The following is a 27,900-nucleotide window of genomic DNA, read 5'->3' as shown; positions in this document are numbered from 1 at the left end:
GATAGGTGGCTAATACACCTCGCAAATCCTCTTAGACGTATTTTTAGTTACAATAATGGGTTTCTTATATTGTACAGTGTCTATTTCTCGGTAACTTTCAAAAAATCTAAGCAAAAAAAAAAGTAAAACGTAAAACTTTTAGGTACAAATACGATGCTCTACGGAGATGGTCAGCTATTTATTTTCTAACTAAGGTATATTTTGAGTGCGCACTGATATGGAACGCTCAGGTAAATGTAAACAGCTGTATGTAACACCCTAAACACCCTTACTGTATGTAAGGGATAATGTATTGTCCGGAGGTCATTATCCAAAAATAAATCCCTTCAGGACGAAACACCCCTCCGCTGCGCGTCGGGGTGCTGTTCGCCCCGTCGGGATTTATTTTTGGATAATGACCTCCGGACAATACATTATCCCTTACATACAGTACACCACGTGACCTTTCAAGCAATCAGAATGGTTGATTTAATCTACCCGTATTATAAAAGAAGTTTGAGGCATGAGTTTACAAATTGCTTCAAAATGTGAGTCATGCTAGCGTAAGTCATTAAAATGTGGAAATTGTTTCAGAAGAGGGCAATTCAACTCCAATAGGAAGTTACCCAGAAAAAAAAACCTATAGCAGCCCAGTGGGTGAAAGTCATTTTTAAAAAATAAATTACAAAAAAAGGGACAAAGTTCTCAAAGTAAAAATAACTTTTACACTCATAACTGAAATGTTTCATAACTGAAACTGAGAGTTATTTTTTCTTTAAGCAAGTTGCAAAACAGCAGGCTGTTTAACCAGTGGCCAAAAGGCCATCAGCTCTGCATCCAGGGGTCCACTGTACCTGCGCCATCTGGCACAAAAGGCTTAATCAAACCCCTATGGCACCACAAGTCATCCCTTTAGAAATTACCTCAAATGAATTTGCTGCAGGAAAAGACAAAACACAAACTCAATACAGTTTGGAAACTTTATTTCTCAAACAATGTAATTAGAAAAGCCTAAACTCTAATGTAATCTCTAGAGGTCATCTTCCTCTTCATCACTTGACAGTTCCAGAGCCTCTGTGGATGAAACCATGGCAAAGTCAAGCTTCGGGTCAGCCATCGTGTCATTCTTTGCCAGACCCTTGAATTCAAACTCAGGAGTGGCCTTCAGTGCAGCAGGAGTGGTGCTGGGGCCCTCTGCTGGCAGGGAGGTCACCTTGGTCACCGGGGCGTCGGTGATAGCATCTACACTAATGGCTGCTGAAGAAGAAGATTTCTGCAGAAGCTGCATCATCTCAGCCAGGTCTGGTAGGGAGACAAATCACTTAGAACCCAAATAGAAACTGCACGGAACAGGTCTGGCTCTGATCTGATGAGTCAAGCCATTTCTCACCAAGCACAGGTTAAGTTTGAGCTGATTATTAAATAATAATAATAATAATAATAATAATAATAAAAACTTTATTTATATAGCATGTGTAAAGGGTTAGTGTAGATCCTTTGGCCATAAACCATTTAAAAACCAACCAATGAGAACACAGAAGTACTACCATCCAAATCAACTCATTTCTGTAATAACTAACCACTTCTACTTAAAGGGGGGCCGTTAATAGTCAAATACCTTTTGGGGAAGCTCGCTTTCTCCACACATCAAAGAACTGGTTAATATTAGAGTCTGGGCTTTTGAGAACCGGTAGCACCGGCTGATCCTCATAAACTGAGAAGCAAGGAGACAAGGGACAGATTAATACAGAACAGGCCACCCTCTGATTGTTAGTCAGACAAGTATATAATTCACTGCCTATGAATGTGCATCAGTCACCTGGCTTGAATTCCTCAGGGAGTCTTCTGTCGGTTACAGGAGCATACCCTCTTAGTCCTAGTTTGGCAGGGGCGGCCATCTCAGTTTCTGAAAGACAGATTGAGCATTACCTAACAATTCCACACTTCAATACAATGAGGTCATGGGCCACTAGGCTCAAGTTGTTTTGCGTTGTAGTTAAAGCGTAACGCAACACTAAAGCCTTCCATCTTCACAAAACAATGGGATTTAAAAAAAATCTAAGCAAAAGAAAGTCAAAGTTACCGAGAAATAGACACTGCACAATGTAAAAACCCCTTTATTGTAACTGAAAAATACATCTGATAGGATTTGCGAGGTGTCTGAGCCACCTATCTAATGTTAGCATGCTACTACTCACAAGGTAAACAGCTTGCTAGTGGCGTGATTGACAGGTCAACAAACCAATCTCACTATAACGTCTCTGGTGTCAACACAACCCCATGCGCCAGACTCCTCCTCCGCCATCCGTTGGATCAACGCATCCCAAAGCGTACGTGTGAATGGCAGGTTAGTGTAGATCAGGGGTCTCAAACTCCGGCCCCTGGGCCAGATCCGGCCCGCCAAGCGATTTCATACGGCCCGCCAGCTCCTCAGAAAGTTGCAAAGAGTTTGATTGATTTGAATGGGCCACCCCAACGTTTACCGCTGCCATTGGCAATGTGAATTGTGCTTCATATTCACATCTTTCATATCATTCCGCAAGTAGTCCAGTCATTTAAAGTAATGGAAACGTAATTGAAGTCAGCAAGTAATGGGTTGCAAACGTTGCAGAGTGTATTCTGTGGCTCTGGACGGGAGTAGGCGACCGACATAAATGACAATGCTCAGCTCGCGATTTATTTCCGCGGTGTTAACAACCAGTTTGAAGTGACAGGAATTACTTTGTGTAAAAACATGCACAGCTAATATAAATCCATGGTCACGCAGTTGCATCGAGGAACTCGTTTTCATTTATGGTTCTCCCACGGTTGTGGGTGTAGTAAATTACGTCTGAGGGGATTTGCAAGATGTCTGAGCCAGCTATCTAACGTTAGCATGCTACTACTCACAAGGTAAACAGCGATTTAAGTTGTTTGTTTTGCTTAGATTTTTTTTAAGTTTGAGGGGATTCTCGAGGTGTCAGCCAGCTTTCTAATGTTATTTATGAAATGTATTTATTATACAAAAAATCTGGCCCCCCCACTGACCAGACTGGATCCTCATCAACTGAGAACCAATGAGACGAGGGACAGATAAATACAGAACATCCTTTGATTGTTAGTCAAGGACAGGTACATCATTTACTGCCTATGAATGTGCATCAGTCACCTGGCTTGAATTCCTTAGGGAGTCCGTTGTTGGTTAGCGGTCTTAGTTTGGCAGGGGCGGCCATCTTAGTCTCTGAAAGACAGATTGAGCATTACCCAACAATTCCACACTTCAATACAATGAGGTCATGGGCCACTAGGCTCAAGTTGTTTTGTGTTGTAGTTAAAGCGTAACGCAACACTAAAGTCTTCCATCTTCACAAAAAAATGGGATTAAAACTAATTTTAGTCCAAACACCATCCTCCCAGAAGCAGCCTGGAGCTCAGCTCACCTGCCAAGACTGGTGGAGGGCCTTGAACTGCTTCAGGGGCTGACAGTGGCTTCTTGAGCACAGGAATCGGACCAATTCTTTCCTCTTTTTCCCAACCTACAGACAGTTTAGCAGAGAACTGCAGTCAACATTGTAGACACTGATTTGGAGAGCACTTCTGCATTTCAAACTGCATCTCCAATTGTATGCCATGTTTGATCTCAGGCATTTCCATATCCCATTAGTGTGCGCAAGAAGGTGAACATTCAACACGGTCTTAAGTATACTTAAGCATAATAAATGCAATCACAGCTAGGCAGGGACGTGTACACGCAGTTGTGTAGACCCTGTTGCAGCCCATACCTTTACTGGACTCTACCAGGTTCTTCCCCGATGAAGCCCCAGACCTGGGTTTGAGCTGTCCAGGGTGGTAGGAGACTTCCGAGCTTCCATGGTGACGAGCAGCAGAACTCTGGAACGTTGAGGAGCTTTGCTGATTGGATGGAACAGACTGGGCAGGTCCACCCTTCAAGACACAGCCATCACAGAGCCAGTCCTCATCATCTGCAGACTGCCATCTAGTGGGCAGAGGTGGGACAGACACTGAAGTTAATCACATTTCATGACTGGACAAAAGCCTGTTACAGGAGTGGAGGCCATTGTCAGTTTGTTGACATTTAAAAACCACCAACCTACTCAAGTTAGTGAAAGCTTTCTTTTTCAGAGTACATGACTAGCCACGAACCTGTTGTCGATGAAGGAGCATGCACGACTCATAGGCTCCGCCCCAACAGGCTCCACCCTCAACAGACAGGTGATGTACAGCTGAGAGAAGGACAGGTATAAACTCATCTAAAGAAGTCACAAGTCACCTAAACAAACACTTTTACAACCGTCCCAAGTAGGTAGGCATCAATGCAGAACAGCTTTGTTTATTAAATAGCTAAAGAACGAATGCCAGTGTAGGAGCTCAAATCAGAAATAAACACTTTAATAAATGTATCGTAACGTGTTAATTATCGGACGGCGTGTGTTATCGGCAAACGTTCAGTTTAATAATGGATTAACATGATTACGCAAAGTTGTAGATCGTTAATCCATTATTAAACTTAGCATTTTGATTGTTTAACAGAATGCCCGATGTTTGACATTGTCCAATAACTGACATAGCTACGCTAGTTCCTTCAGCGCCGTAATCGTGTCAGTGGTGCATTTTGTTTCTTTTCATGATTGTCAAACACCAAGATTTCATAGTGATTAAGCAAATAAAGAATTTTCCTTGCGGTCTAAACTTAATTAAGCATACCCCATTAGAAATCCAAAAAGCAGAAGCTAGTCTTAGAAGCTAGACTTAATATATTTGTACCTCAGCACGCTCCTCTTCGTGAAACCTGAAGGCATCCAACTGGATGTGAAGCTTTTCATGCTGGACACGGGGAAGGAACCTGGATGTGGAGCCCGTCATGAAGCTGTCCATCATACAGCTGGGAACACAAACAGCATGGGACAATAGAAATTGCAAAATTCAAAAAAAAAATTGAGAAAAGACTGAGTAAACTGGTTTCCAACACAATTCCTTCCTTTAAATTAAAGTCAGGTGGAAAGCCTACCCATCGTGCTCAATGAAGGCGTATCGGGGAACGGAACTGGCGTCAGGGGTCAACGTAGCAACACAGTGGTCCACAAACACCCGCATGGGGTTGTGGCTTAACGGCTTGATTGAAGCCTCAATGTTGATGACGTCACCCAGGTGGTATTGATTAGATGCCCTTTTAAAAGCCCAGTCATCTGCACCAATCACAGCAGACAAGTCAGGTCACATTCACCAACATTTGACAAAAGATAGATATTCCAAATATTTAGAACCATCACTGCAACCCTTGTAATGTTGAACTAATTTACTCGTTTACATTTTCTAAATCACAGGGACAGAAGTGGTCAGTCATACCATCACCGAGAGCAAAACAGTGTCTCCCTGCTTGTTTGTAGCCCGCATACCAAACACTAAGTGTGAGTAAAAGCAATGCTGGCATGTACCAGTCAGGAGTGTGTGTAAAAGCAATGCTGGCATGTACCAGTCAGGAGTGTGTGTGTAAGAGCGGTGCTGGCATGTACCAGTCATGAGTTGGAGTGAGAAGTCGAGTTGGCCCTCGTCGGCACGAGTAGACATGAAGGGGATCCAGGTGGGCATCACAGGAAAGCTGCTCAGGTCAAATTTCCTAAGAACAGAAGTTACAAAGAAGGTGAACACATTAGGCCCATCACACACATGAAGCCAGTGGTGTCACACACAGAGAGACAGACACATCACCTCCTGTAGTAGCACTGAACGGGAAAGGACGCCGCTTGTGTTCGGACCACGCCGTCAGGGGAGGGGCTAGGAGCGTACTCAAGGGTATTGCTGTAGATCAGGTAGTCTTCTGTGATCTGAAACACAGGTCACAGGGAACATGAGTGGTCAACATAAGTGTAGGTGTACTAGGCTGGAATGCTGTTTGAAGACCAGGATGCCGCAGCCACCCCCGTCTTTTAAACAATTTGCACATAGGGCTGGTCCTGACATCTCCACTGCATGGGCTTTGATGCGTACCAGATTGATGTTACTACAAGGCATGATCAGTAGCCTGCACGTTTCATGTGCCTCAGTCATAAGTTATAAATGCAGAGTAATATCCAGCAACCCAACTGAAAGGTAGCTAGTACATAATATGCAGGGGAAGTTTCAAAAGGACCTTACCGCGCGCTCCGAGCCGCAGTCAGTTAGTGCCGCAGCGATCCTGTATTTGTCAGCTTCGGTGTAAACGGCCTTGCAAGCCTCGCCGGACTGCTCGCTCTTGCCCAGTCTTACGTCCTCTACGTCAACCGGGAAGCCCAATTCCAGCAGATCAGCGTCAATCTCAATCTCCATGTAGTCAGGGTGGCACGTTACCCGTACAGTTTCGGTTTCCGGTCGACGTTCAGTCTCGTCCTTGGTCACCTGGTGTTTGCTAGGAGCTGGCATCCACGGCGCAGATGGTGTGCCCTTCTGAGGCAAGGAAGCCGACTGCCATTCTCGCGGATAAGCCGTCACGAAAAACGGCATCAAAAAGACGGCGGTGAATGCACACCGTAACAAACCTAAGCGATTCCACATTATTCACGAAGTTCAGCTGAATGAATAGACTGTTTCTCTCCCACACGGCCTGCTTCACAGATTCAGATGTGTCGCTAAGAATTCAGCGAATTCAACGAAATGAGTCATGCTTATATAGTGATCACATCAGGCGTTATCAGCCATTGCACCTGTTCTCAATTAGCGATAACCTGGCCCCCTTACAACCACATCCCCGCCTTAATAAAAACAAGTTTTTTACTAACTTCCTTTTACTCTCATTTTATTATTGTTGAGGTCTTCTAGAATATTATCATAAATGCCACTTTTGCCTCATTGTTTTTAGTTAGGTGAAATATACAAAAATATCAGGCATGGCAGACTAACAGAGTCAAAAACAGGCCTTAGTGTTTGAAGTGTTAAGCCTATACCACCTATAGGCGATCTGTGAAGAGATAACCTAACATCGAAACAGTCTTATATTTATAACGTAAAATAGTTTCCCTGAGGTGTTTCATAACCTGTCGGCATCATGCTTCATGGAAAATACGTTAATTCTTCAGGTTCTTGTTCACACTAACAGGCCATATTGAAATGCATACCGAGAAATGTGTAGTCCATGAAAGGTGCGTTGTTGTCTTGTTGCCTGTGCGGTGTGCCGTTCAGATGATAGGCTACATTCCTTCTAAATTACAAAACTGATATCACCCTGTAGAGTCACTGTCACATTGCTGAATTGATAAAAATCTGTTGGCACGTGTAGCTACAATGCCTAAAATATGCTGATTCGAATAAATAATAACAATAACAATAATAGGCTACCTCCCATTTATATAGCTCCCCCCAATCCAGTCTGGTCATAAATGGGTGCAGGTTATGTAGCCTATACATAACATTGCCAGCGAAAAACAGACATGTATTTTGTGTAAGCTTGCTTAAATATTTCTATATGTGTGTGCATGTGTGTGTGGAATATGAAAACCTAGAGAAGGTCTGTTTTCGCTGGCAATGCACATATATTTCTGATCTTCCACATGCACCTACGATCATTTATAGCACACATAGAGATAGCCTCCAAATAACCACACATGCACAGATTTGGGAAGAAAAACGTAACAATTTATTAATCAGAGAATAGAGGGGGAACAAAATCAACATTCTTCATACCAACATTACTAGAAACGTAAAACAAAAGAATGACCAAACTCCGTAGATGGTCGTATTTGTACCTAAAAGTTGTTTGACTTTTTTTTTCCTTAGATTTTTTTTAAAGTTACCGAGAAATAGACACTGTACAATGTAAAAAACCCTTTATTGTAACTGAAAAATACGTCTGATAGGATTTGAGAGGTGTCTGAGCAGGTTAGGTTAGCCATACACTCAAACAGTTCTACACTCAAACATTTGCATACACACATGCTTGACCAGACCCGTGTATTAATGAAGTCCACTATCATCTCTACAGTTGAGCGAGTTCAACTCCAGGTTGTAACGACTGCACAACAGGGCCAGCTGTTCAACTTCCCTCCTGTATGCAGACTCATCTCCATCTCGGATGAGGCCGATGATTGTTGCGTCGTCTGCAAATTTCAGGAGCTGAACAGAGGGGTCTCCTGAGGTGCAGTCGTTTGTGTACAGAGAGTAGTGCAGTGGGGAGAGCACCCATCCCTGGGGGGCACCAGTATTCAGTTATGTTATCATAGTGTGTAATCTGTAATTGAATCATTGAGTTTTCGCTAGCTTAGAATGAGCCCTATGTATCTACTCAGGGAGCTGGAGCTGCTCCTCTTTCACGGAGTCGGCCATGCTGTGCCTCCATGTTTCTACAGTAGCCCAAGAGGGACAAACCAAAACACGGGCACTAGAGGGCCCCTTTCGTGCTTTATGGCATCTGATGGCCACCATAACTTCTGCAGCCTCACCATTAGATACCAGACTGTTGAAAATACTTTAAAATGTACATCCTATAAGTAACCCTGATAAATTAGTTAAGGTTAGATAATACGGGTGTAAATCTCTCATGACAAAGACGATCCGATTCGTATCTCGATACATGGGCACGATACAAGAAAAGATGCATGCTGATGAAAACGATTCAGTACGATTCGATTCGATGCGATTCGATGCAGTTCAATAATTGAAAACACTGAGTTGTGAGGAAACAATGGACCTCATTCTCGAACATTTTCTTAAGTGCCTTATTAAATATCTTCTTACCAACCTCAGAAAAGATCTCCGCTGGATTCATGAACGCCTGGAAATGTGTTCTTAATTGAAAGCGCTTTCTCATGCACCTGAACTTGCATACAGAAACCCCTGGTGTTTATAAGAGCATGCTATTGCAACATGTGCACACTCCACAGGCAACGTGAAAGCAACTTCAGAGACTGATCAAAATCATTTCAAAGCAAGCACCGGTAAACCCAGACCTAATTTCACCGGTGCAGAGGTGGGGGTAGCCTACTGTTGCAGAATGTAGATGTGTCCATTCTATTTCACTATGTCTATATCCACGCGATTGAGTTTAGTGCTTAATTATTTATTCACTGCCATTTGCAGTGTTCATATAGTGCTTATTTATTTATTTCACTGCCATTTGCAGTGTTCATATTGTAACAAATCACAGAAGTGCAGAATATTTGTTATGGCTTTTTATTAAACACTAAAACCAACACAATGTCAAAATGGCACAGGCCTTATGCCCTGGTACAAGTTATCACCAACAGACTGTGCTACCGTCACACACACCTGTATAAACTCCGTCCCAACACAGAACAACGACATGCAATTAGAACAGTAAGGAACATTGTTAAGGAACATCGTTGAGCGCTAGTGCATCACATAGAGAAAAGTATGTGCCCGCCGCACGGCATTATGGGGCGACTATGCCGGCACGTTACAATATAGTGCTTTTATTTATGTTAGGACATCACGATGGCTCGGTCTCGGAATCATGTATAAATGTTAAACATAATTGTTAATGATACAAATATTATTATAATAATTTAAATCCGAGGATGTCTGTAGAAACACGCAATCAACAACGATTTATCTTCCTTGGCTAAAGTAGCTAGCATAGCATAGTCCATTGAAATGGATAGGGTAGCTAGCATAGGCCATTGAAATGACTAGCGTAGCTAGTTGTAATCGGTCATTCTCTCCAGGTCTTGGCGTTATTTGTGAGAATGCAGCCTGATTAGTTTATGCTATGCGGGCTTTGGCCAATGACAGGCTGTCATTGTTCTGACTGAGATCAAATGCAACAGGTCATTGTGTTTTGCATAGCAAAAAAAAAAAAAAGGGAGAGAGACAAACGCTTGTGAACCGATTCATAACTTTTAAATCGGGCAAAGACCGGTTCATGTCATTTTAATACAGATACGGGAGTTCACGCATCGATGTAGTCGTATCTTACACGCTAAAAACGGATATCGATACGTATCGGTTATTTTTTACACCCTATTAGATAACCATCGCTGAAGCTCAATGCTTACTTGTTCAGGAGAAAGTTAGCCAACTCTTGTCTCCGTTTTAAAATCCTTCTGGGCTCTAGGCTATCTCTAAAATATACCCGCATTTTACTAAGTCTCTGGTCATAGAGATTTTAAGAAGGATGACGAGGCTTTTTAGGTGGGGTAGAATCGAACATTTATTAAGTCTCTGGTCAGAGTTTAAGGATGACGAGGCTTTTCAGAAGAATTCCTTAGGGAGTCCGTTGTTGGTTACAGGAGCATACCTTCTTGGTCCTAGTTTGGCAGCCATCTTAGTTTCTGAAAGACAGAATGATTATACCCAACAATTCCACACGTCAATACAATGAGGTCATGGGCCACTAGGCTCTTGTTTTTTTGCGTTGTAGTTCAAGCTTCAACAGCAAAACACAGCTGTTTATCAATAGCAATCTAGCACTCAACACTAAAGACTTCCATATTCAGAAAACAATGGGATTAAAACTCAGTCCAAACCCCAACCTCCCAGAAGCACACGTCAATACAATGAGGTCATGGGCCACTAGGCTCTTGTTTTTTTGCGTTGTAGTTCAAGCTTCAACAGCAAAACACAGCTGTTTATCAATAGCAATCTAGCACTCAACACTAAAGACTTCCATATTCAGAAAACAATGGGATTAAAACTCAGTCCAAACCCCAACCTCCCGGAAGCAGCCTGGAGCTCAGCTCACCTGCTAAAACTTGGTTCAGTAGGCTGCCAGTTGCCTCTCGAGCACATCGATCGGACCAATCATTTCCTCCTCTTCTCCCCAACCTACAGACAGTTTAGCAGAGAACTGCAGTCATAAATGTTGTCCCATTGTAGACACTGATTGAGAGCACTTCTGCCTTTCAAACTGCATCTCCAATTGTATGCCATGTTTGATCTCAGGCATTTCCATATCCATTAGTGTGCGCAAGAAGGTGAACATTCAACACGGTCTTAAGTATACTTAAGCATAATAAATGCAATCGCAGCTAGGCAGGGACGTGTACAAGCAGTTGTGTAGACCCTATTGCAGCCCATACCTCTACTGTACTCGTGGTACTGCGGCAATGAAGCCCAAGACCTGGGTTTGAGCTGTCCACGTTGGGAGGAGACTTCCGAGCTTCCATGGTGACGAGCAGCAGAACTCTGGAACGTTGAGGAGCTTTGCTGATTGGATGGAACAGACTGGGCAGGTCCACCCATCAAGACACAGCCATCACAGAGCCAGTCCTCATCATCTGCAGACTGCCATCTAGTGGGCAGAGGTGGGACAGACACTGAAGTTAATCACATTTCATGACTAGACAAAAGCCTGTTACAGGAGTGGAGGCCATTGTCAGTTTGTTGACATTTAAAAACCACCAACCTTCTCAAGTTAGTGAAAGCTTTCTTTTTCAGAGTACATGACTAGCCACGAACCTGTTGTCGATGAAGGAGCATGCACGACTCATAGGCTCCGCCCCAACAGGCTTCACCCTCAACAGACAGGTGATGTACAGCTGAAAGGACAGGTATAAACTCATCTCAAGAAATCACAAGTCACCTAAACAAACACTTTACAACCCTCCCAAGTAGGTAGGCATCAGTGCAGAACAGCTTTGTTTATTAAATAGCTAAAGGAGCCAAAGCGAACGAATGCCAGTGTAGGAGATCAAATCAGAAATAAACACTTTAATAAATGTAGCTCCTTTAGTGCCGTAATCGTGTCAGTGGTGCATTTAGTCTTTTCCATGATTCTTTAAACACCTAGACTTCATAGTCAATAAGCAAATAGCAAATAGCAAATAAAGTATTTCCCTTGCGGTCTAAACTTAATTAAGCATTCCCTATTAGAAATCCAAGAAGCAGGAGCTAGTCTTAGGAGACTGTTAATATGTTTGTACCTCAGCACGCTCCTCTTCGTAAAACCTGAAAGCATCCAACTGGATGTGGAGCTTGTCATGCTGGACACGGGGAAGGAACCTGGATGTGGAGCCCGTCAGGAAGCTGTCCATCATACAGCTGGGAACACAAACAGCATGGGACGATTAAAATTGCTAAATTCAAATACAATTTGAGAAAAGACTGAGTAAACTTGTTTCCAACACAATTCCTTCCTTTAAATTAAAGTCAGGTGGAAAGCCTACCCATCGTGCTCAATGAAGGCGTATCGGGGAACGGAACTGGCGTCAGGGGTCAACGTAGCAACACAGTGGTCCACAAACACCCGCATGGGGTTGTGGCTGAACTGCTTGATTGAAGCCTCAATGTTGATGACGTCACCCAGGTGGTATTGATTAGATGCCCTTTTAAAAGCATAGTCATCTGCACCAATCACAGCAGACAAGTCAGGTCACATTCACCAACATTTGACAAAAGATAGATATCCCAAATATTTAGAACCATCACTGCAACCCTTGTAATGTTGAACTCATTTACTCAAGTTTACATTTTCTAAATCACAGGGACAGAAGTGGTCAGTCATACCATCACCGAGAGCAAAACAGTGTCTCCCTGCTTGTTTGTAGCCCACATACCAAACACTAAGTGTGAGTAAAAGCAATGCTGGCATGTACCAGTCAGGAGTGTGTGTGTAAGAGCAATGCTGGCATGTACCAGTCAGGAGTGTGTGTGTAAGAGCGGTGCTGGCATGTACCAGTCAGGAGTGTGTGTGTAAGAGCGGTGCTGGCATGTACCAGTCATGAGTTGGAGTGAGAAGTCGAGTTGGCCCTCGTCGGCACGAGTAGACATGAAGGGGATCCAGGTGGGCATCACAGGAAAGCTGCTCACGTCAAATTTCCTAAGAACAGAAGTTACAATGAAGGTGAACACATTAGGCCCATCACACACGTGAAGCACTGGAGTTACTTTAGGGGTTGGCTCGTGTTTGATGCTCCAGTGTGCAGCACCAGTGGTGTCACACACAGAGAGACAGACACATCACCTCCTGTAGTAGCACTGAACGGGAAAGGACGCCGCTCGTGTCCGCACCACGCCGTCTGGGGAGGGGCTAGGAGCGTACTCAAGGGTATTGCTGTAGATCAGGTAGTCTTCTGTGATCTGAAACACAGGTCACAGGGAACATGAGTGGTCAACATAAGTGTAGGTGTACTAGGCTGGAATGCTGTTTGAAGACCAGGATGCCACCCCAGCTTTTAAACACTTTGCACATAGGGCTGGTCCTGACATCTCCACTGCATGGGCTTTGATGCGTACCAAATTGATGTTACTACAAGGCATGATCAGTAGCCTGCACGTTTCATGTGCCTCCGTCAGAAGTTATAAATGCAGAGTAATATCCAGCAACCCAACTGAAGGGTAGTACATAGTATGCAGGGGAAGTTTCAAAAGGACCTTACCGAGTGCTCCGTGCCGCAGTCAGTTAGTGCCGCAGCGATCATGTATTTCTCAGGTTCGGTGTGAACGGCCTTGCAAGCTTCGCCGGACTGCTCGCTCTTGCCCAGTCTTACGTCCTCTACGTCAACCGGGAAGCCCAATTCCAGCAGATCAGCGTCAATATCAATCTCCATGTAGTCAGGGTGGCACGTTACCCTTACAGTTTCGGTTTCCGGTCGACGTTCAGTCTCGTCCTTGGTCACCTGGTGTTTGCTAGGAGCTGGCATCCACGGCGCAGATGGTGTGCCTTTCTGAGGCAAGGAAGCCGACTGCCATTCTCGCGGATAAGCCGACACGAAAAACGGCATCAAAATGACGACGGTGAATGCACACCGTAACAAACCTAAGCACTTCCACATTATTCACGACGTTCAGCTGAATGAAGACTGTTCCTCTCCCTCACGTCCTGCTTCACAGATTCAGATGTGTCGCTACGAATTCAGAAAACGAAATGAGGCATGGCTTATATAGTGATCACATCAGGTGTGAACAGCCATTGCACCTGCTCTCAATTACAACCACACCCCCGCCTAAAGCCTTGCAGGCTTCACCTATAGGCTACCTGAAGAGGTAGCTTAACATCAAAACAATCTTATATTTACAAGGTAAAATAGTCTTCCTGAGGTGTACGATACGTTAATTCTTCAGGCCATTTTGAAATGCATACCGAGAAATGTGCCGTCCATGAAAGGTGCGTTGTTGTCTTGTTGCCCGTGCGGCTTGCCGTACAGATGATACATTCCTTCTACCATTACAGAACTGACATCACTCTGTGTAGAGTCACCGTCACATTGCTGAACACACACAAATCTTTGGCACATGTGTGACCATGAGCCTGTTGTCGCTGGCAATGCACAATTGCACATATATTTCTGATAATTTCCACATACACCTCTGATGATTTATAGCAAACATAGAGATAGCCTCCAAATAACCACACAAAACACCACAATAATACACAGATTGATGAAGAAAAACGTAACGATTTATTAATTTATATTGGTCAAAATAATTTAAATCACTGCATCAGAAAATAGAGGGGGGGGGGTCAACATTCTTCATACCAACATTACTAGTAGGCCAGGAAAATTAACCCATTTATAGAATTAATTGTAAAATAATTTTTTTCAGCATAGATCATTTCTGAGGTGTCCAGAACAACATACTAAAAGTCCTAAGAAATCCTAGTTGAGGAAATATGTTTAATTCTCATCAATCTGAGATGTGTGCTAATAATGCATGGCAAAAATACACCTCAAAAATGTAATTTTTTCCTTTACTCCTATCAAAATAAAACTCTACACAATGAAAGTACCCTATGAAAAGTAACATTTTTTGTATTACAAGTTTCTTTTGAAATGAATTTGAATATGCACATGAGCTCCACACTTATTGAATATGTCCATAGGCAGAAACACCATTCATATGTTTATATATGCAATATGAAGGTTTCTAAGCTTCTTTTCGAGATATTCAAGACAAAAGATTTGAAGCTTTTTGCGGCCCACGCGAATAACCCCCCAAATAATCTTGAATATCTCGAAAGCTAAAGGTTTGAGCCTAGAAACCTTCAGTGTGTATATATAAACATGTGTATTCCGGTCATTTTGAGACCAAAGTCAAGTGTCTACGACCTTCAGAAGCTGAGATACGGACGAGTATGCGTGCTAAAATCTCAATGTTGGCTCGGGTGACAGTAAACGACAGCACCCTAGTTTTGTTCCTCAGGGTCAAATTAGCCAGAAACATTTTTTTTTCTTTTTAAAGTAACCCAATTCCACTGGGTGGCAGTGTTATTCCATTAGCATTATGTTGGCATGGTGACAAATCACACGTTTTCACTTGAATTTAAGGAAACGGGGGGTCAATATCAATAGATGTGAGTTGGGATATTAAGTTCAAGTTCAAAGTTAAGTTAAGTACTTTGTCATCGTCACAAAAACAACGAGACAGACAAGGCAGCATCATACAGCTAACACGAGCAAGCTAAAAAAAAAAAAAAAGCTTTATTTCCAGAAAACCCTTTCCACAAATAAAAAGTTTTTACATCCACTTGTGTTGCTCATCGGGGTGAAGTAGACCTGCTGCAAAAAAAAAAATGCCCCCAAAATGGGACCAAGTTCTCTTTTACACTTATAACTGAAAAGTTAAGGGTTGATAAATGAAAGTGTGAGGAATTAATTTGTTTAAGCAAGTGGCAAAACAGTGGGCCGTTTAACCAGTGGGCCGCCTGAAGCATTGTGGAAAAGGCCATCAGCTCTGCATCCAGGGGTCCACTGTACTCACGCCATCTGGCACAAAAGGCTTAATCAAACCCCTCTTCATAGTTTTCACGTGACGTCAGAATGACCAGCTGAAGGGCAAAAAACACATTCCACACTGGAGTTTATACAGGAACCGACCACCTTTCATTCAATATCATTTAATATCTCCGCTTTAACATTGTCTGACTTAGGTAGTAAAATGCTAGACAGTTGTTGCTCGGTTGGCTGTTCAAATCGGCGAGGAGACAAGCCCGGATTTTGTTTTTATCGCATTTAAAACCCGCCCACGTTGCTACCAGCTGATTGTAGACATCTTCTGGGTCAATTTTTCTCGGACACACAGTAAAGTAGCTATACTTTTGGGGCTGGCAATAAAAGCAGTCACCCTGTTCTGGTCGCCTCATTTATCAGAATAACTACCTAAAACGGGAATAGATCAAGTAATAAAGTCAAGAAACAAAGCATCAACACAATTCAAATTGGATTACCCGGTTTCTTCTCTGAGATTGCAACAAGTACCTAAGCAAGTAGGCTAGTGTATTTTGTCATCCAACTGGTAATACTACAATGCCAGTAGAAAATATATGGGAAGATAATTTAAGTTGTCATTCGCCAGACCAGGTGTTCGTACTTGTTTAAACCAGGAAATTGTGTCAAATGATAAACAGCGTTGGGTAGGCTAAAGGCTGCTAGCTAACAGCAGGTAGCGCGTAGCTAACAGCAGGTAGCTCGTAGCTAACAGCAGGTATCTCGCTAGCTGGTAGCTAGCTATTAAATGGCACTCATCTTTGCTCTGATTATGAAGAGGTTTTTTGTTTTCACCTTCCAGACGACAGCGTTGTGAACCCATCCACTTCTGAAAATTAAATAACTATCTGTGCTTTTGTAGGCTTTCAGTTTGAGATGTGTAGGGGGACGGATTTTCTATTAGATAGATGTAAATATCTCCACACTGGAGCTCTGGCAGGGACTTCGTCGAGGTTAAAGAAATAAAAATGTCAGCGGGTGCAGTAAATGGATCAAACATTTAATTTTTTTCTAAATATCTGTCTGGCTATAGTGGTATGGTCTGTGGTTGATGGCGATCGTAGTTGAGTAGGCGGCAATGCTCGAAGTTGTCCACTGTTTAACCCCATTTTTGCTGTTTTGCTGTTCTTTTTGCCCGCTATTGTAGTCTCGTGACTGAAAACTATGAATGGAACCACAAGTCATCCTTTTAGAAATGACCTCAAATGCATTTGCTGCAGGAAAAGACAACAAACTCAAAATACAGTTTGGAACATTTATTTCTCAAACAATGCAAAGGCAAAAGCCTAAACGCTAATGTAATCTCTAGAGGTCATCTTCCTCTTCATCACTTGACAATTCCAGAGCCTCTGTGGATGAAACCATGGCAAAGTCAAGCTTCGGGTCAGCCATTGTGTCATCCTTTGCCAGACCCTTGAATTCAAACTCAGGAGTGGCCTTCAGTGCAGCAGGAGTGGTGCTGGGGCCCTCTGCTGGCAGGGAGGTCACCTTGGTCACCGGGGCGTCGGTGATAGCATCTACACTAATGGCTGCTGAAGATTTCTGCGTCTGGGCTTTTGCGTCTGGGCTTTTGGGCAAATCCTCATCAACTGAGAAAACCAAGGAGACAAGGCACAGATTAATACAGAACAGGCCATCCTTTGATTGTTAGTCAAGGACAAGTATATAATTCACTGCCTATGAATGTGCATCAGTCACCTGGCTTGAATTCCTTAGGGAGTCCGTTGTTGGTTAGAGGTCCTAGTTTGGCAGGGGCGGCCATCTCAGTTTCTGAAAGACAGAATGAGCATTACCCAACAATTCCACACTTCAATACAATGAGGTCATGGGCCACTAGGCTCAAGTTGTTTTGCATTGTAGTTTTTGCTGTTTAAGCTTTACTCACAGCTGTTTATGGAAAGCAATCTAGCACTCAACACTAAAGACTTCCATATTCAGAAAACGGGATTAAAACTAATTTTAGTCCAAACACCATCCTCCCAGAAGCAGCCTGGAGCTCAGCTCACCTGCCAAAACCGGTGGAGGGCCTTGAACTGCTTCAGGGGCTGACAGTGGGCTCTTGTTGTTCTTCTTGAGCACAACGATCGGACCAATTCTTTCCTCTTTTTGCCAACCTACAGACAGTTTAGCAGAGAATCGCAGTCAACATTGTAGACACTGATTGAGAGCACTTCTGCATTTCAAACTGCATCTCCAATTGGATGCCATGTTTGATCTCAGGCATTTCCATATCCATTAGTGTGCGCAAGAAAGTGAACATTCAACACGGTCTTAAGTATAATTAAGCATAATAAATGCAATCACAGCTAGGCAGGGACGTGTACAAGCAGTTGTGTAGACCCTATTGCAGCCCATACCTTTACTGGACTCTACCAGGTTACTCCCCGATGAAGCCCCAGACCTGGGTTTGAGCTGTCCACGTTGGGAGGAGACTTCCGAGCTTCCATGGTGACCAGCAGCAGAACTCTGGAACGTTGAGGAGCTTTTCTTATGACGAGCAGCAGAACTCTGGAACGTTGAGGAGCTTTGCTGATTGGATGGAACAGACTGGGCAGGTCCACCCATCAAGACACAGCCATCACAGAGCCAGTCCTCAGCATCTGCAGACTGCCATCTAGTGGGCAGAGGTGGGACAGAGACTGAAGTTATTCACATTTCATGACTGGACAAAAGCCTGTTACAGGAGTGGAGGCCATTGTCAGTTTGTTGACATTGAAAAAAACCTTTCACTAACTTGAGTAGGTTGGTGGTTTTTAAGAGTACATGAATAGCCACGAACCTGTTGTCGATGAAGGAGCATGCACGACTCATAGGCTCCGCCCCAACAGGCTTCACCCTCAACAGACAGGTGATGTACAGCTGAGAGAAGGACAGGTATAAACTCATCTAAAGAAATCACAAGTCACCTAAACAAACACTTTACAACCCTCCCAAGTAGGTAGGCATCAGTGCAGAACAGCTTTGTTTATTAAATAGCTAAAGGAGCCAAAGGGAACGAATGCCAGTGTAGGACATCAAATCAGAAATAAACACTTTAATAAATGTAGCTCCTTTAGTGGGGTAATCGTGTCAGTGGTGCATTTGAAGTCTTGGTGTTTAAGAATCATGGAAAAGACTAAAGAACGAATGCCAGTGTAGGAGATCAAATCAGAAATAAACACTTTAATAAATGTAGCTCCTTTAGTGCCGTAATCGTGTCAGTGGTGCATTTAGTCCTTTCCATGATTCTTAAACACCAAGACTTCATAGTCAATAAGCAAATTAAGTATTTCCCTTGCGGTCTAAACTTAATTAAGCATTCCCCATTAGAAATCCAAGAAGCAGGAGCTAGTCTTAGGAGACTGTTAATATGTTTGTACCTCAGCACGCTCCTCTTCGTAAAACCTGAAAGCATCCAACTGGATGTGGAGCTTGTCATGCTGGACACGGGGAATGAACCTGGATGTGGAGCCCGTCAGGAAGCTGTCCATCATACAGCTGGGTACACAAACAGCATGGGACGATTGAAATTAATCTAATAATTATTAGATTCAAATTTAAGAAAAGACTGAGTAAACTGGTTTCCAACACAATTTCTTCCCTTAAATTAAAGGAAGGTGGAAAGCCTACCCATCGTGCTCAATGAAGGCGTATCGGGGAACGGAACTGGCGTCAGGGGTCAACGTAGCAACACAGTGGTCCACAAACACCTGCATGGGGTTGTGGCTGAACTGCTTGATTGAAGCCTCAATGTTGATGACGTCACCCAGGTGGTATTGATTAGATGCCCTTTTAAAAGCCCAGTCATCTGCACCAATCACAGCAGACAAGTCAGGTCACATTCACCATTTGACAAAAGATAGATATCCCAAATATTTAGAACCATCACTGCAACCCTTGTAATGTTGAACTCATTTACTCAAGTTTACATTTTCTAAATCACAGGGACAGAAGTGGTCAGTCATACCATCACCGAGAGCAAAACAGTGTCTCCCTGCTTGTTTGTAGCCCACATACCAAACACTAAGTGTGAGTAAAAGCAATGCTGGCATGTACCAGTCAGGAGTGTGTGTGTAAGAGCGGTGCTGGCATGTACCAGTCAGGAGTGTGTGTGTAAGAGCGGTGCTGGCATGTACCAGTCATGAGTTGGAGTGAGAAGTCGAGTTGGCCCTCGTCGGCACGAGTAGACATGAAGGGGATCCAGGTGGGCATCACAGGAAAGCTGCTCACGTCAAATTTCCTAAGAACAGAAGTTACAATGAAGGTGAACACATGAAGCACTGGAGTTACTTTAGGGGTTGGCTCGTGTTTGATGCTCCAGTGTGCAGCACCAGTGGTGTCACACACAGAGAGACAGACACATCACCTCCTGTAGTAGCACTGAACGGGAAAGGACGCCGCTCGTGTCCGCACCACGCCGTCTGGGGAGGGGCTAGGAGCGTACTCAAGGGTATTGCTGTAGATCAGGTAGTCTTCTGTGATCTGAAACACAGGTCACAGGGAACATGAGTGGTCAACATAAGTGTAGGTGTACTAGGCTGGAATGCTGTTTGAAGACCAGGATGCCACCCCAGCTTTTAAACACTTTGCACATAGGGCTGGTCCTGACATCTCCACTGCATGGGCTTTGATGCGTACCAAATTGATGTTACTACAAGGCATGATCAGTAGCCTGCACGTTTCATGTGCCTCCGTCAGAAGTTATAAATGCAGAGTAATATCCAGCAACCCAACTGAAGGGTAGTACATAGTATGCAGGGGAAGTTTCAAAAGGACCTTACCGAGTGCTCCGTGCCGCAGTCAGTTAGTGCCGCAGCGATCATGTATTTCTCAGGTTCGGTGTGAACGGCCTTGCAAGCTTCGCCGGACTGCTCGCTCTTGCCCAGTCTTACGTCCTCTACGTCAACCGGGAAGCCCAATTCCAGCAGATCAGCGTCAATATCAATCTCCATGTAGTCAGGGTGGCACGTTACCCTTACAGTTTCGGTTTCCGGTCGACGTTCAGTCTCGTCCTTGGTCACCTGGTGTTTGCTAGGAGCTGGCATCCACGGCGCAGATGGTGTGCCTTTCTGAGGCAAGGAAGCCGACTGCCATTCTCGCGGATAAGCCGACACGAAAAACGGCATCAAAATGACGACGGTGAATGCACACCGTAACAAACCTAAGCACTTCCACATTATTCACGACGTTCAGCTGAATGAAGACTGTTCCTCTCCCTCACGTCCTGCTTCACAGATTCAGATGTGTCGCTACGAATTCAGAAAACAAAATGAGGCATGGCTTATATAGTGATCACATCAGGTGTGAACAGCCATTGCACCTGCTCTCAATTACAACCACACCCCCGCCTAAAGCCTTGCAGGCTTCACCTATAGGCTACCTGAAGAGGTAGCTTAACATCAAAACAATCTTATATTTACAAGGTAAAATAGTCTTCCTGAGGTGTACGATACGTTAATTCTTCAGGCCATTTTGAAATGCATACCGAGAAATGTGCCGTCCATGAAAGGTGCGTTGTTGTCTTGTTGCCCGTGCGGCTTGCCGTACAGATGATACATTCCTTCTACCATTACAGAACTGACATCACTCTGTGTAGAGTCACCGTCACATTGCTGAACACACACAAATCTTTGGCACATGTGTGACCATGAGCCTGTTGTCGCTGGCAATGCACAATTGCACATATATTTCTGATAATTTCCACATACACCTCTGATGATTTATAGCAAAGTTAGAGATAGCCTCCAAATAACCACACAAAACACCACAATAATACACAGATTGATGAAGAAAAACGTAACGATTTATTAATTTATATTGGTCAAAATAATTTAAATCACTGCATCAGAAAATAGAGGGGGGGGGGGGGGGGGGGTCAACATTCTTCATACCAACATTACTAGTAGGCCAGGAAAATTAACCCATTTATAGAATTAATTGTAAAATAATTTTTTTCAGCATAGATCATTTCTGAGGTGTCCAGAACAACATACTAAAAGTCCTAAGAAATCCTAGTTGAGGAAATATGTTTAATTCTCATCAATCTGAGATGTGTGCTAATAATGCATGGCAAAAATACAACTCAAAAATGTAATTTTTTCCTTTACTCCTATCAAAATAAAACTCTACACAATGAAAGTACCCTATGAAAAGTAAAATTTTTTGTATTACAAGTTTCTTTTGAAATTAATTTGAATATGCACATGAGCTCCACACTTATTGAATATGTCCATAGGCAGAAACACCATTCATATGTTTATATATGCAATATGAAGGTTTCTAAGCTTCTTTTCGAGATATTCAAGACAAAAGATTTGAAGCTTTTTGCGGCCCACGCGAATAACCCCCCAAATAATCTTGAATATCTCGAAAGCTAAAGGTTTGAGCCTAGAAACCTTCAGTGTGTATATATAAACATGTGTATTCCGGTCATTTTGAGACCAAAGTCAAGTGTCTACGACCTTCAGAAGCTGAGATACGGACGAGTATGCGTGCTAAAATCTCAATGTTGGCTCGGGTGACAGTAAACGACAGCACCCTAGTTTTGTTCCTCAGGGTCAAATTAGCCAGAAACATTTTTTTTTCTTTTTAAAGTAACCCAATTCCACTGGGTGGCAGTGTTATGCCATTAGCATTATGTTGGCATGGTGACAAATCACACGTTTTCACTTGAATTTAAGGAAACGGGGGTCAATATCAATAGATGTGTTGGGATATTAAGTTCAAGTTCAAAGTTAAGTACTTTGTCATCGTCACAAAAACAACGAGACAGACAAGGCAGCATCATACAGCTAACACGAGCAAGCTAAAAAAAAAAAAAAAAAGCTTTATTTCCAGAAAACCCTTTCCACAAATAAAAAGTTTTTACATCCACTTGTGTTGCTCATCGGGGTGAAGTAGACCTGCTGCAAAAAAAAAAATGCCCCCAAAATGGGACCAAGTTCTCTTTTACACTTATAACTGAAAAGTTAAGGGTTGATAAATGAAAGTGTGAGGAATTAATTTGTTTAAGCAAGTGGCAAAACAGTGGGCCGTTTAACCAGTGGGCCGCCTGAAGCATTGTGGAAAAGGCCATCAGCTCTGCATCCAGGGGTCCACTGTACTCACGCCATCTGGCACAAAAGGCTTAATCAAACCCCTCTTCATAGTTTTCACGTGACGTCAGAATGACCAGCTGAAGGGCAAAAAACACATTCCACACTGGAGTTTATACAGGAACCGACCACCTTTCATTCAATATCATTTAATATCTCCGCTTTAACATTGTCTGACTTAGGTAGTAAAATGCTAGACAGTTGTTGCTCGGTTGGCTGTTCAAATCGGCGAGGAGACAAGCCCGGATTTTGTTTTTATCGCATTTAAGTAATAAATGATCAAGTAATAAAGTCAAGAAACAAAGCATCAACACAATTCAAATTGGATTACCCGGTTTCTTCTCTGAGATTGCAACAAGTACCTAAGCAAGTAGGCTAGTGTATTTTGTCATCCAACTGGTAATACTACAATGCCAGTAGAAAATATATGGGAAGATAATTTAAGTTGTCATTCGCCAGACCAGGTGTTCGTACTTGTTTAAACCAGGAAATTGTGTCAAATGATAAACAGCGTTGGGTAGGCTAAAGGCTGCTAGCTAACAGCAGGTAGCGCGTAGCTAACAGCAGGTATCTCGCTAGCTGGTAGCTAGCTATTAAATGGCACTCATCTTTGCTCTGATTATGAAGAGGTTTTTTGTTTTCACCTTCCAGACGACAGCGTTGTGAACCCATCCACTTCTGAAAATTAAATAACTATCTGTGCTTTTGTAGGCTTTCAGTTTGAGATGTGTAGGGGGACGGATTTTCTATTAGATAGATGTAAATATCTCCACACTGGAGCTCTGGCAGGGACTTCGTCGAGGTTAAAGAAATAAAAATGTCAGCGGGTGCAGTAAATGGATCAAACATTTAATTTTTTTCTAAATATCTGTCTGGCTATAGTGGTATGGTCTGTGGTTGATGGCGATCGTAGTTGAGTAGGCGGCAATGCTCGAAGTTGTCCACTGTTTAACCCCATTTTTGCTGTTTTGCTGTTCTTTTTGCCCGCTATTGTAGTCTCGTGACTGAAAACTATGAATGGCACCACAAGTCATCCTTTTAGAAATGACCTCAAATGCATTTGCTGCAGGAAAAGACAAACTCAAAATACAGTTTGGAACATTTATTTCTCAAACAATGCAAAGGCAAAAGCCTAAACGCTAATGTAATCTCTAGAGGTCATCTTCCTCACTTGACAATTCCAGAGCCTCTGTGGATGAAACCATGGCAAAGTCAAGCTTCGGGTCAGCCATTGTGTCATCCTTTGCCAGACCCTTGAATTCAAACTCAGGAGTGGCCTTCAGTGCAGCAGGAGTGGTGCTGGCTCCCTCTGCTGGCAGGGAGGTCACCTTGGTCACCGGGGCGTCGGTGATAGCATCTACACTAATGGCTGCTGAAGAAGATTTCTGCGTCTGGGCTTTTGCGTCTGGGCTTTTGCGTCTGGGCTTTTGGGCAAATCCTCATCAACTGAGAAAACCAAGGAGACAAGGGACAGATTAATACAGAACAGGCCACCCTCTGATTGTTAGTCAAGGACAAGTATATAATTCACTGCCTATGAATGTGCATCAGTCACCTGGCTTGAATTCCTTAGGGAGTCCGTTGTTGGTTAGAGGTCCTAGTTTGGCAGGGGCGGCCATCTCAGTTTCTGAAAGACAGATTGAGCATTACCCAACAATTCCACACTTCAATACAATGAGGTCATGGGCCACTAGGCTCAAGTTGTTTTGCATTGTAGTTTTTGCTGTTTAAGCTTTACTCACAGCTGTTTATGGAAAGCAATCTAGCACTCAACACTAAAGACTTCCATATTCAGAAAACGGGATTAAAACTAATTTTAGTCCAAACACCAACCTCCCAGAAGCAGTCTGGAGCTCAGCTCACCTGCCAAGACTGGTGGAGGGCCTTGAACTGCTTCAGGGGCTGACAGTGGCTTCTTGTTCTTCTTGAGCACAACGATCGGACCAATTCTTTCCTCTTTTTCCCAACCTACAGACAGACAGTTTAGCAGAGAACTGCAGTCATAAATGTTGTCCCATTGTAGACACTGATTGAGAGCACTTCTGCATTTCAAACTGCATCTCCAATTGTATGCCATGTTTGATCTCAGGCATTTCCATATCCATTAGTGTGCGCAAGAAGGTGAACATTCAACACGGTCTTAAGTATACTTAAGCATAATAAACGCAATCGCAGCTAGGCAGGGACGTGTACACGCAGTTGTGTAGACCCTGTTGCAGCCCATACCTTTACTGGACTCTACCAGGTTACTCCCCGATGAAGCCCCAGACCTGGGTTTGAGCTGTCCACGTTGGGAGGAGACTTCCGAGCTTCCATGGTGACGAGCAGCAGAACTCTGGAACGTTGAGGAGCTTTTCTTATGACGAGCAGCAGAACTCTGGAACGTTGAGGAGCTTTGCTGATTGGATGGAACAGACTGGGCAGGTCCACCCATCAAGACACAGCCATCACAGAGCCTGTCCTCATCATCTGCAGACTGCCATCTAGTGGGCAGAGGTGGGACAGACACTGAAGTTAATCACATTTCATGACTAGACAAAAGCCTGTTACAGGAGTGGAGGCCATTATCAGTTTGTTGACATTTAAAAACCACCAACCTTCTCAAGTTAGTGAAAGCTTTCTTTTTCAGAGTACATGACTAGCCACGAACCTGTTGTCGATGTAGGAGCATGCACGACTCATAGGCTCCGCCCCAACAGGCTTCACCCTCAACAGACAGGTGATGTACAGCTGAGAGAAGGACAGGTATAAACTCATCTCAAGAAATCACAAGTCACCTAAACAAACACTTTACAACCCTCCCAAGTAGGTAGGCATCAGTGCAGAACAGCTTTGTTTATTAAAAAGCTAAAGGAGCCAAAGCGAACCAATGCCAGTGTAGGAGCTTAAATCAGAAATAAACACTTTAATAAATGTAGCTCCTTTAGTGCCGTAATCGTGTCAGTGGTGCATTTGAAGTCTTGGTGTTTAAGAATCATGGAAAAGACTAGTCAATAAGCAAATAAAGTATTTCTCTTGCGGCCTAAACTTAATTTAGCTTTCCACATTAGAAATCCAAAAAGCAGGAGCTAGTCTTAGGAGACTTAATATGTTTGTACCTCAGCACGCTCCTCTTCGTAAAACCTGAAAGCATCCAACTGGATGTGGAGCTTGTCATGCTGGACACGGGGAAGGAACCTGGATGTGGAGCCCGTCAGGAAGCTGTCCATCATACAGCTGGGAACACAAACAGCATGGGACGATTAAAATTGCTAAATTAAAATGTAATTTGAGAAAAGACTGAGTAAACTGGTTTCCAACACAATTTCTTCCCTTAAATTAAAGGAAGGTGGAAAGCCTACCCATCGTGCTCAATGAAGGCGTATCGGGGAACGGAACTGGCGTCAGGGGTCAACGTAGCAACACAGTGGTCCACAAACACCTGCATGGGGTTGTGGCTGAACTGCTTGATTGAAGCCTCAATGTTGATGACGTCCCCCAGGTGGTATTGATTAGATGCCCTTTTAAAAGCCCAATCATCTGCACCAATCACAGCAGACAAGTCAGGTCACATTCACCAACATTTGACAAAAGATAGATATCCCAAATATTTAGAACCATCACTGCAACCCTTGTAATGTTGAACTAATGTACTCAACTTTACATTTTCTAAATCACAGCCCTGCAGCAGGTGCCCTCAGATGGGTAATCAGGGACAGAAGTGGTCAGTCATACGATCACCGAGAGCAAAACAGTGTCTCCCTGCTTGTTTGTAGCGCACATACCAAACACTAAGTGCGAGTAAAAGCAATGCTGGCATGTACCAGTCAGGAGTGTGTGTGAGAGAGCGGTGCTGGCATGTACCAGTCAGGAGTGTGTGTGTAAAAGCAATGCTGGCATGTACCAGTCAGGAGTGTGTGTGTAAGAGCGGTGCTGGCATGTACCAGTCAGGAGTGTGTGTGTAAGAGCGGTGCTGGCATGTACCAGTCAGGAGTGTGTGTGTAAGAGCGGTGCTGGCATGTACCAGTCAGGAGTGTGTGTGTGTAAGAGCGGTGCTGGCATGTACCAGTCATGAGTTGGAGTGAGAAGTCGAGTTGGCCCTCGTCGGCACGAGTAGACATGAAGGGGATCCAGGTGGGCATCACAGGAAAGCTGCTCACGTCAAATTTCCTAAGAACAGAAGTTACAATGAAGGTGAACACATTAGGCCCATCACACACGTGAAGCACTGGAGTTACTTTAGGGGTTGGCTCGTGTTTGATGCTCCAGTGTGCAGCATCAGTGGTGTCACACACAGACAGACAGAGATACATCACCTCCTGTAGTAGCACTGAACGGGAAAGGACGCCGCTCGTGTCCGCACCAGGCCGTCTGGGGAGGGGCTAGGAGCGTACTCAAGGGTATTGCTGTAGATCAGGTAGTCTTCTGTGATCTGAAACACAGGTCACAGGGAACATGAGTGGTCAAGATAAGTGTAGGTGTACTAGGCTGGAATGCTGTTTGAAGACCAGGATGCCGCCGCCACCCCCGTCTTTTAAACAAGTTGCACATAGGGCTGGTCCTGACATCTCCACTGCATGGGCTTTGATGCGTACCAAATTGATGTTACTACAAGGCATGATCAGTAGCCTGCACGTTTCATGTGCCTCCGTCATAAGTTATAAATGCAGAGTAATATCCAGCAACCCAACTGAAGGGTAGTACATAGTATACAGGGGAAGTTTCAAAAGGACCTTACCGAGTGCTCCGTGCCGCAGTCAGTTAGTGCCGCAGCGATCATGTATTTCTCAGGTTCGGTGTGAACGGCCTTGCAAGCTTCGCCGGACTGCTCGCTCTTGCCCAGTCTTACGTCCTCTACGTCAACCGGGAAGCCCAATTCCAGCAGATCAGCGTCAATCTCAATCTCCATGTAGTCAGGGTGGCACGTTACCCTTACAGTTTCTGTTTCCGGTCGACGTTCAGTCTCGTCCTTGGTCACCTGGTGTTTGCTAGGAGCTGGCATCCACGGCGCAGATGGTGTGCCTTTCTGAGGCAAGGAAGCCGACTGCCATTCTCGCGGATAAACCGACACGAAAAACGGCATCAAAATGACGACGGTGAATGCACACCGTAACAAACCTAAGCGCTTCCACATTATTCACGACGTTCAGCTGAATGAATAGACTGTTCCTCTCCCTCACGGCCTGCTTCACAGATTCAGATGTGTCGCTACGAATTCAGAAAACGAAATGAGGCAT

General features: G+C 43.8%; 2 protein-coding genes across 9 annotated transcripts; both read right to left on the bottom strand.

Annotated features, from left to right (window-relative positions):
• Nucleotides 1-753: 753 nt before the first annotated feature.
• Nucleotides 754-20,859, bottom strand: LOC116217901 (zona pellucida sperm-binding protein 3-like). 5 transcript variants are annotated; one of them, XM_031562384.2, is made up of 13 exons: nt 20,372-20,859; nt 19,957-20,072; nt 19,727-19,830; nt 19,221-19,398; nt 18,971-19,088; nt 18,391-18,470; nt 18,107-18,225; nt 17,969-18,064; nt 17,618-17,725; nt 3,128-3,199; nt 1,799-1,885; nt 1,598-1,693; nt 754-1,281 (listed from the first exon to the last, which is right to left on the bottom strand). In XM_031562384.2, the coding sequence occupies exons 1-13, from the start codon at nt 20,765-20,767 to the stop codon at nt 1,010-1,012; spliced, it is 1,842 nt and encodes a 613-aa protein (XP_031418244.1). In that variant the 5' UTR covers nt 20,768-20,859; the 3' UTR covers nt 754-1,009. The 5 variants fall into 5 exon arrangements, with proteins under 5 accessions (XP_031418244.1, XP_031418240.1, XP_031418245.1 ...); XM_031562380.2 differs by lacking the exon at nt 17,618-17,725 and adding an exon at nt 3,369-3,494; XM_031562385.2 differs by lacking the exon at nt 17,618-17,725 and adding an exon at nt 3,399-3,494.
• Nucleotides 10,100-27,900, bottom strand: LOC116219240 (zona pellucida sperm-binding protein 3-like). 4 transcript variants are annotated; one of them, XM_031562399.1, is made up of 10 exons: nt 27,402-27,900; nt 26,980-27,095; nt 26,730-26,833; nt 26,026-26,203; nt 25,783-25,900; nt 25,335-25,414; nt 24,911-25,167; nt 24,518-24,652; nt 24,282-24,311; nt 10,100-10,214 (listed from the first exon to the last, which is right to left on the bottom strand). In XM_031562399.1, the coding sequence occupies exons 1-10, from the start codon at nt 27,795-27,797 to the stop codon at nt 10,159-10,161; spliced, it is 1,470 nt and encodes a 489-aa protein (XP_031418259.1). In that variant the 5' UTR covers nt 27,798-27,900; the 3' UTR covers nt 10,100-10,158. The 4 variants fall into 4 exon arrangements, with proteins under 4 accessions (XP_031418259.1, XP_031418260.1, XP_031418257.1 ...); XM_031562400.1 differs by having other exon boundaries at nt 24,548-24,652; XM_031562397.1 differs by lacking the exon at nt 10,100-10,214 and adding an exon at nt 23,872-24,130 and having other exon boundaries at nt 24,240-24,311.

The sequence above is a fragment of the Clupea harengus genome, chromosome 24, assembly GCF_900700415.2.
Source record: "Clupea harengus chromosome 24, Ch_v2.0.2, whole genome shotgun sequence".
NCBI lineage: Eukaryota > Metazoa > Chordata > Actinopteri > Clupeiformes > Clupeidae > Clupea > Clupea harengus.
Note: the sequence above shows the minus strand (reverse complement) of the source record. Positions and strands in the feature narration are given on the sequence as shown.